Consider the following 9,352-nt stretch of genomic DNA (forward strand, 5'->3'; position numbering starts at 1 on the left):
AACACAACCTTTCATTGTTTCACAGATGTCTCCACCATATCAAGAATCAATAAAAAATAAAGCACTGGTTATATCTTTTTCTGTGAGCACACATCCACAAATGTGCTGCAGGGTGGAAACTCTTGGGGGAGGACGATTCTTCTGTGGAAGGGTTAATTCTGGGGTGGAGGGGGTGGGGGGCAGGGGGCATGCCGAAGGGGGCATGCCCGGTACCCCCATCCCCATCATGGTGACAAAGTTGGAAGGGTCCATGGGTGGTGGGGGTGGCGGCGGTGCATACATCATGCCAGTAGAGCCTGGAGGCGGCGGAGGGGGAGGAGGAGGGGCCCCTGGGGGCAACGGGGGCTGGACGCCAGGGGAGGCGGCACCATGGATGGGGTGCCCATGGGTGGCGGGGGCTGGGCCCCGGAGGCCGCAGGCTGCTGGGGCTGCTGCCATGGAGGCAGGGTTCCGGTGCCAGGGCTGGACGTGGTGGTGGTATCTGTAGAGGGGGGAGGTTAACTCTTTACTGTCATCAGATTATTCACACAGTGAGCTCACAATTCTACACTAAATAATCACTACTGTGATATTTGGAGGCTCCAATATTACAGATACACTCATGTCTGCCATCATGACTCATTCACGCTTCCACAGAACAGATGGGATTCATTGATGACTGATGGCATTTTGTTAGTGGACTCAGACAATGCAGCTTGAATTCAATAAAACAGAGTTGAGTAGTGTCTAAATTGTTTGTAACATCTCACACAATGTCCTCGACACAGAACTGAGTATATTAAACAGAGAATGACGTAATGGTTCCAAATTGTTTTGAGTGTGTCTTACTCTGTTGCCAGGGTAGCGGCGTACTGGTTGCCATGCTGCTGGTGGGAGGGGGAGGTGGAGCCTGCTGTTGCCATGGTGGCAGGGGTCCAGACGGGGGAGGAGGTGGCTGGTTGCTGGGGGGAGGAGGTGGAGGTGGCATCATGCTCATTGGAGGTGGCAGCAGACCTACAAGGAAACCAAAAAGTTGGTTTTGTTGCAGATTTCAATTCTGATTATTATTCATAATAAACGGCAAACTGATGAGCGTGAAAGTTAATGCAACTTGGATTTATGAGGAGACGTTTTCTGTTGCACTTCCAAGACATTTCCAGGGCTTGAAGGGATGATGGTGAAGTTAAACCCAAATTATTTCTTCCACTTAATGTCCCTCTCCAATATGCGTCAGCTCTCTAAAGCCCCATCCACACTGGACTCATTCCTGTAATGGGGCGGGATGCTTTTAACATTACCCCGCTGATCAGTGATGTGAATCCCTTTTGGAGCATTTATGTGGGACATTTTCATCCCCACCAAAGTAATAATTGCAGCCAAAATAACCTGCGGTTTCTCTGTTAACTGGCTGGTCTTTCTGATATTTAAATACTGCCAGGAATGACGTCCTTGTATTTGAAAGTATATCTTTAAAAATCAACTCACTGAAAATTTCTATTTCAAATCATCAAATGGTCTGTTGTAGGTCAGCAACGTGTGGTATTCTCTTTTGAGTTCTACGTTTTAGCCTATTTTTTTTTTTTTTTTTTTTTTTTTTTTTTTTTTTTTTTAAATTTGGCACCATTAAGAGTAAGCCGAATAAGCCGTTCACACAGTATTTTTCTCTCTTTGTGCCTTCTCATCAACTCTCCAGGTCGCTGAGGAGCACAGTGACCATCTGTTTCTCCTCTAATGTTTATTCTGCAAAAACTCCCGTCAGCTCTTACCCATGTGGTGTCCGTGAGGTCCTGGTCCCTGGCCCATGGGAGGAGGAGGAGGCTGCATCCAGGGGGGAGGCAGGCCGTTGGGATTGGGGGGCATAGGAGGGCCTCCCATGCTGGGCATGGGGGGAGGATAGCTGTGGTGTCCCCCAGGGCCACCATGTCCCCCGTGCATGCTATGGTAGTTCCTGCTCTCAGTCGGACCGGAGTTCATCCAAGGGGGCCGGTTCTGATGCACACAAACAGTCACTGGTTTAAGACTCTTCTTCACACTGGTATGTTGGTGAATACAGAATCATGAGTGTTGCCAACTAACCGCTTGCTGGTTATTGTTGAGTCCTGAGGACCGCTGCCCTCCTCCCTGGTTGCCGGAGTGTCCTCCACCAGATGTAGGGACCGGAGCCTCCCCTAGCTCGGCCATCAGGGACAGGTACTCCTTGTCCATACGAGCCTTGTCCTGGGCGGACTGAGGAGGCTCGCCGCCTGTCGCTCTGTGGGCAGCGAATGAGCTGCACAAAGCAAAAAACAGCAACCGTTATTACAGGCAGATTGATATCACTACGTGCATACATTTTGTGATGGGATCAACTGAAGGTCACCTGGTGTACTTGCAGTCGGAGGAGATGTGGCCCGCTCCGCCACACTTGGTACAGAGGGTGGTGTTGGTGATGCTCCGTGGCTCAGAGTTCTGCCAAGGACGAAGGATCCTACAGAGACAAGAGGGCACATTCTGTCTTCAGTGGTGCTCTGTACTTTAAATTGAACATCTCCAGTGTGCATACATTCACCACCAATGACCTCCCAACACTTAACGGTGCATAAAGCTCCACCACTGACCTGTTGTCATCTTCCCTCAGTGTGCCGTTGAGTCTGGCGAGCTCCCGCAACTGCATCTTTCGTAGGTCGTTCTGATCCTCGGGCGTCTCGATGCCTTGCTTCAGAATGTTGCGAATCTGTGGACAGAAATTTGTCAGCGTTGAGGCCATTTAAGAACTGAGCAAAAGTGCAACGTCCAACAGGAGTCTGATGAGGAGATCTAACCTGCTCCACAGCTTTCTTGACATTCTCCATTGTGTTGGCGGTGACTAGCGCGTGCAGAGGCTCGTCTTCCCCCGGCAGCATCTGCCCATCCTTTCGGCCAACCTTCCCTTCCTTCACGGAACCTTTACCCCGGATCATGATCTTGGCGCAGCACTCCTTCTCAATGTTCTTCAGCGTATTACCACTGGAAACAGAAAAGAAAAGCGAGAAGCTAAGCTCCATTCGACGGCACTGGCTGTGAGAAAATGCAACATGATAGTAATATTTAGTCTTGTTTACCGTGGCCCGATTAGCAGACCAACAAAGTTGATTTCAGGGTATTCGTCTTGGGGGATCATAACTTTGTCGTTGACTCTGGTGGCTGGAGGTCTGCGGGAAAGAAATTAAAGATTAAGCATTTAGTAAGAGCAGTGAACAGCTTTTCTAACAACCCTTTGAAGATTTTCTTGTGTTTCCCCATTTATTTTTTGCAGGTTTCTAATTGATGTAATTTAAAGACTACAGCAGAGCACATAATGTTTTGTACCGTTTGGTAGGTGAGGAAAAACATGCAGATATTGTTATTGGTTTCTATCGCATTTTGGTAAAAATCACATCTCCAACCATCTTGAAGGATTTCAGACTGTGACCATCATCGGTTGCCCAGTCCACTATAACAGCCTCTGGTCATGACACTTAACATATTAGTTATATTAACACAGACTGTGTCATCCGACAAAACGATGCGGAAAACAAGTAAAGAAATCATACTTGTAGTCGGCAGGAGGCTTGAAGTCAGGGTTGAGTCCAACCATCTCCGTGATGAGGGAGTGGCGCTCCTCCTCGATCTTCTTCCGCGTGCGATACTCGCGGGTGTTCAGCCTCTTGCCCTCGCTGTTGTAGATGGGCTCCGGGGAGGGAGACCTGAAAATGGCAGACAAAAGACAGAAAAAGACATCATGGATACCTTTCTAGAAGTGGAACTCTGCCAATAACACACATACAAGCTCCCTACAGCTAACTAAGACTTAAAGAAATTTCAGATCTTCATTAGGAATTATACTGACATGCCTTAAAAATAATGTTAATTAAAAAACAAAAAAGTTTTAGAAATTTGGAATCTACTGAGAGAATTCTCAGATAGACTATCATGGCCAGTGCAAGAGCAAACTCAAAACAAAAAGAAAATGATGTAGGAACTCTGCACTGACATTTCAAAGGCTAGAGTCCATTCTGTAATACAATTCAGGGTAAAAAAAGGGGGCAACCAAAGCTGTATAGTGGTAATTAACCCAATACACTGGAGGGGCATCAACCACAAAAAAACCAATTACACGGCCATAACTAAACCTGCATACAGGAGTGTTGGCCTACAAGAAAGGAAAGTTGGGAGGTAAGAAAAAAGAAACCAAAGCAAAATTCGCAATCCTAAGCAGAAACGCTGGCTTTGAGAGTTGCTTGGTGTTGGCGTGGCGGAAGAGGTCCGTACCTCCCCTTGGATGCTGAAAACCTGTGTTGCTGCGTTAAGGAGGCTCTGTGCTTGAAAAAGGGTTAGGTTGATGTGGGGTAATTTGGGTTAGAGAAAAGGAATTAAGATTAGATATCCACCTTTTCCTATGCTCTCCCATCAGAGAGCCACATTTGTATCTGTGTGATGTGAAGAGTGAAAAAAAAAAAAAAAAGGCTTTTTCCCCCCTTTTATGCTTCAAGCTTCCAACGGTGACAACCTGAAACACCCCCAGTTGATTCTGTCATTTTACACTGGGGAGTGATTGAGAGGGCTGCAGCTCTGCAATCAATTTTTGTTTGCTGTAGAAATGTCTGATTATGAAGAGTAACTCTATGTACAGTGCTCAGGCGACAGGGACTCTAGCTAACTAAATGTCAACTTCACACACTTTAGAAAGAGAACCACGTCCTGTGGGAATAGATCCTTATAGAAACTACGTTATGAGCTGGCCACTGATTCTCCAGAGCACATATAAGTCTAGCAGATTTCGTCCAGACCTCAAGAGTCCAGAAGGAAAACTGGAACATGCCCCTTCCGTGTGGAAAACCAGAGATGACCAGCGACAAATCATTTGTTAAATCTAAACCAAAACATATTGATTGCTGGTATGTTATCGTGTAGGCTACAGGCCATGAGCCCAATTATCACTGGCAAAAAGTTAGCGGATATCCAGTTAATTAAAAAAAAAGTCAGGAAGGCAATATCAAAGGATGGGACTTGTGAGAACCTTTGGGTACCAACTAACTTTTCCAAAAGAGCCAATTCATCCGAACAATTTCAACTTTAAAAGCTAAAAGATATAAAATAAATCAATGCTAATTAAAAAAAAAATGATATTTAGAGTTGAGTGTTTTGACCCAAACCTGTTTCAGAGGAAAATCTTTATACATTATGCATCATGTATGTGTTCATATAGTCACACAGCACTCTACATCAGACACATAAAACAAGCAGTGGATGAAACAATGATATGAATAAATACTAGACGGCTAAATCTGAAGCAACGACTCCACTTAACTGTCAAGGAAAATGAGAAATAATCTGCTAAAAAAGGTGCAAATATTCAAGGCGGTTATCTTTGTTCTGGCAGAGATTAGTTTAACTGTCTCAGCTGAAATGCATCTCAAGTCAACATACGGTCGCCCACGCATTCACACCTCTCATCCACATCTGACACTATCTCCTACAAGACTATTTTCTTTTCAATAATTTGTTAATTCTTTTTAGCCAAAATTGAAACACAGTTTTTCCAATACATCGTAATGAAATTGAGATTAAATTGATAATAAAAAAATTGAAAAACTTTACACAAACACTAAACTCAGGGATGGTAGTTTGGCTCTGAGCAAACTTCCTCCTCTGTGGAAGACAAATAGATTTGATTGGTGGCTTGATTGTATACATTTTTCACTGAGAGCTATTTGTTTATAAGTTTGGACTTTGGCCAATCATTTTAATAAAATCTCTCTTTTTTTAATTCAATTTAACAAATTGGAAAGAAAAAGGTAAAATATGTTTTATTTCAATGTAATTGCAAGCACTGTCTCATACACCTGTGAAAAATATGAATATATCTGATTAAATTTAAAGCGACAGATATTTCTAAATATTTGTTGCACTCAACTGTGCAGTATGATATTTGGAAATGATGATAAATACTTTAAAAGTCTTAACTATGCAGGTGACCATATCTATATTTATTTCACAGATTTGTATAGACATTTTAGACAATGTCACCCTTCACTGAGGCGATAGCCAACTAAACTCTACATCTGCCAGCTAACACTACTAAGGAATCTGAGATTTAGGCTAGCAACCACATATACTGAAAATCAACATTTGTCTTCCATAAGTCAAGAAGGTAGAGAAAATGTTACTGTTCATGGGTTTAATCTTTTTCCGACCTGTCCTCAGGGTTAACAGGGATTCCCAGGTCTCCTGTACGCAGTTTACGAGTCTGGTCTTCAATCTGCAGTTGGACTGGAAGAATTCAGGTTAGGAAAGAAAAACAAGGATGGAGAGAAATGTGGTTACCACAACAACATCAGAGAGACAACCCTCTGCACATTAGAGTACTGTCTCACACATTACTGAGGTAAAGACAAATGGTGAGTCTGTTACAGCAAAAATACAAGGGAGATCAATTACACATGGTAAGACTAAAGCATGAAATCACTTACTCATATGTGAGGGACATCAGAGGAACACATTACCCAATGTGAATATGTTCTCGAGGTCATTTACATTAGCAAAGACTGAACTAACCTTTACTCAGACAATGATTAACCATTGAAACATATCAGTAAATGTCTAGACCATGATTCCAAAAAATGCTTGCCAAACCCATCAATATTTCAAACCTCAGTGTTTTTTTCTTTTACGAAGACTGGGTTTTACATACTAGATCATATTTTTGTTTAACGGCTTTGGCATTTTAAGGACACATCCGGTCTAAAAATCACTGATTGGTCTATTTGTTTTGCCGTTTCAATAACCAAAAAAAAGGTGATCATAGTCACTCTGTGTGCTCCACAGATTTAACACGTGGGGCAGCATTCACAGAAAATTCTTATACTGACAAGGCAATGAGAAAATAAAATCAATCAGTCATCCCATGCACATTATCAAAGCTGTAATGAAATACCCCCCCAAAAACACAGAGATTCACCGGTCACTGAAACAATTACTTTGGTTTATAGAGATTAATACAGACCCTGTGAATTTTGGTGCACAGCAAATTCATATTAAAAAACGCTTCCCTTGGACTGTTTTAGGGGATCTACTGAATGAGCAAAGGAAGAGAAGGTGGGCACAAATGGATGTTTACATACCAAAGAAGTACAACCATTACCAATGAGTGAACAGAATCAATAACCATGTCAGTTATTGACAAAAAAGGACTCATCTGCTTCAGAACACCCCATTGAGGGCCTGTGAAGGCAGTATGTTGGTGCTACACTGCTGCTGGAAGGCATTTCTAATTAAAATTAGATGTGTCATATGAATCTTTTTTTTTTTTTTTTTTTAACAGGCCAAAGATAGCGCAAAATAACAGTGATCAAGAGTTTCCCCAATTTCCAATGACTACTAAATCACCTGGTTGATTGATTTAAACATGTCGGATTGATTTGCCATCGAAGCAGCATTGCTCACACGTTGACCAATAGAAACAGAAGCACACTGTGGCATGTCCTAAACATTATGAGTAACGCCTCCATGCACAGGAACAATACTGATGATGTGTAAGGGATCAAGCAAGACGGTGAGTAGTGACCCACAGCGCAGGGCAAATATCAGCAAGCAGTGTTTTTTTTAAATCATCTATCTCAAACTCCTCTTGCTAATGGGTGCCCGATGGTATGCAAACCATAAGACCACAGAAACACTTCCATCAAAGAGAAATAACCTTAATTAATACCTTACATCATCAAGTTATAATCATTGCTCCTTGGAGTTGATTGCTTTTTCTCAACAGTTGGAGCAAAAATTAGACATTTCCCCATTTTGTGTGACATAGTAATGTCACTATCAATACATTGACAATACGACTAAAAAGTTATAGTTAGTGACAAGTCTCGTGTGTGCCTTTAGAGAGCTCTTACTGTTGGGAATCAGCAAACAGGACATAAAATGTTCAATTAATACTTGCGTGCACCATGTAAGAAAAACCTCAAACAGATATAATTGATGACATGTTATGAAACAGACCTGCATTTATGGGTACAGTAATATCGCAACCTTATTATTTAACGATTGGTTTCTTTATTTATATTTTAAAAAATTTACCTATATAGGCTCTCTCTTGATCACGGGTCAATCCAGGGGGAATAACAGTGGGCATGCCCGGTATGACCGTCTTCTGATCAGGCGTCTCGCTGCTCCAACGACTCTTCTTCCTTGATTTCTTCTGACCGAAATCTACCGGGAGAAACGGAGGGTATTATCCATGCTGGCTAGAGAGAGATTCAATGCGTGGCGTTGCGGGGATGTAGCCATTCAACATGACCCGCTTATCGACCGGTAACGTTAGCGGCGACGTTAACGACCCCATTAGTAGTCACAAGACGCTGGACTGAATATAGTGGTACCAATCTTTAAAGAAAAGGGGCAAATGTGTCATTTTCTTTATTTTAGTGCATTGGTACGGTCTTCTGTCAGTAATGAAATAACACGTAACGTCCACAGAGAACGTTACGTGGCCTCGTGAGCCTCACGTCTACGTACGGGGCTCGTGGTCCGTGTCACAGTCAGTCTGCTGTGGATAATAATTCAGTTTAATGCAAATGTGAGGGAGCTCGTTAACGCTCTGCACGCGGAGGAAAGCAGCGTCCGCGGGGCTCTCCACCCCGGTGCCAGGCCGGGGCTCTGTGTGGGGCCTTTAGCCCGTGTTACTTAGCCACATCACACGGCTAGCTCAAACGCGTCCCGCATTGTGTGTTCTCGGTTAGCTCACCTGGTTTGGCCAGTCCGCCCCCGACGACTGGTTGTTGTGGAGCCTGGGTCGGAAAAGCCGCCCCAGGATTGAACTGAAGAGGTTGCGGGAAAGATGGGCTTGGCATTGGGGGTTGGAAAGCTTGCAGAGAGGGAAAGGATGCGGGCGGCCCGGGTGCTGGCATCAAGCCGTTCCCCGCACCAGGCCCGGCGTCAAATCCTCGTTTAGCGCCGATGCTGGGGTGCAACTTCCCTAAAGGAGTTGCGTTTGCGCCCGTGGCCATTTTCGGTGTACTCAAATGGCTTAGTATTCCGTTAAACGATAGTCGACTCTGGTATGAATTGAAGTGAATTGAGAAAAAGATCACACAGCGTTGCCCTCAATCCACCCTCACATTACTTTAATCAAAATGGCGCCTAACGGAAAACCACAAAGGATGATTCCATGGACGTTGGGGGATGCGCCGCTGTAGTAAGAAGCATTCCTATTGGCCAGACCAAGCCCCTCCCCGTTGGCCGTGTTCTATTGGGCAAAGCGTTTTGGTTATCCCCATTCTGATAACTGATTAGCTCTTACTACTATCAATCGCTTTATATTTCTACCCGTCCCTGACCAGCTTCATACATTTACCCACTCCTGAAATGTTGTGGC

The 9,352-nt window shown here is 43.9% G+C and overlaps 1 protein-coding gene across 1 annotated transcript; it reads right to left on the minus strand.

The window, feature by feature from the left end:
• Nucleotides 1-68: 68 nt before the first annotated feature.
• Nucleotides 69-9,143, minus strand: LOC129093374 (splicing factor 1-like). Its single transcript, XM_054601379.1, is given in 14 exon segments — nucleotides 69-189; nucleotides 191-362; nucleotides 365-481; nucleotides 829-993; nucleotides 1,746-1,968; nucleotides 2,056-2,248; nucleotides 2,339-2,446; nucleotides 2,577-2,692; nucleotides 2,781-2,964; nucleotides 3,060-3,149; nucleotides 3,531-3,683; nucleotides 6,174-6,249; nucleotides 8,056-8,187; nucleotides 8,723-9,143. Coding segments are annotated over 14 exon segments (2,028 nt in total). The 5' UTR covers nucleotides 8,985-9,143; the 3' UTR covers nucleotides 69-152.
• Nucleotides 9,144-9,352: the final 209 nt, after the last annotated feature.

Source organism: Anoplopoma fimbria, chromosome 7 (genome assembly GCF_027596085.1).
Source record: "Anoplopoma fimbria isolate UVic2021 breed Golden Eagle Sablefish chromosome 7, Afim_UVic_2022, whole genome shotgun sequence".
NCBI classification, from domain to species: Eukaryota; Metazoa; Chordata; class Actinopteri; order Perciformes; family Anoplopomatidae; genus Anoplopoma; species Anoplopoma fimbria.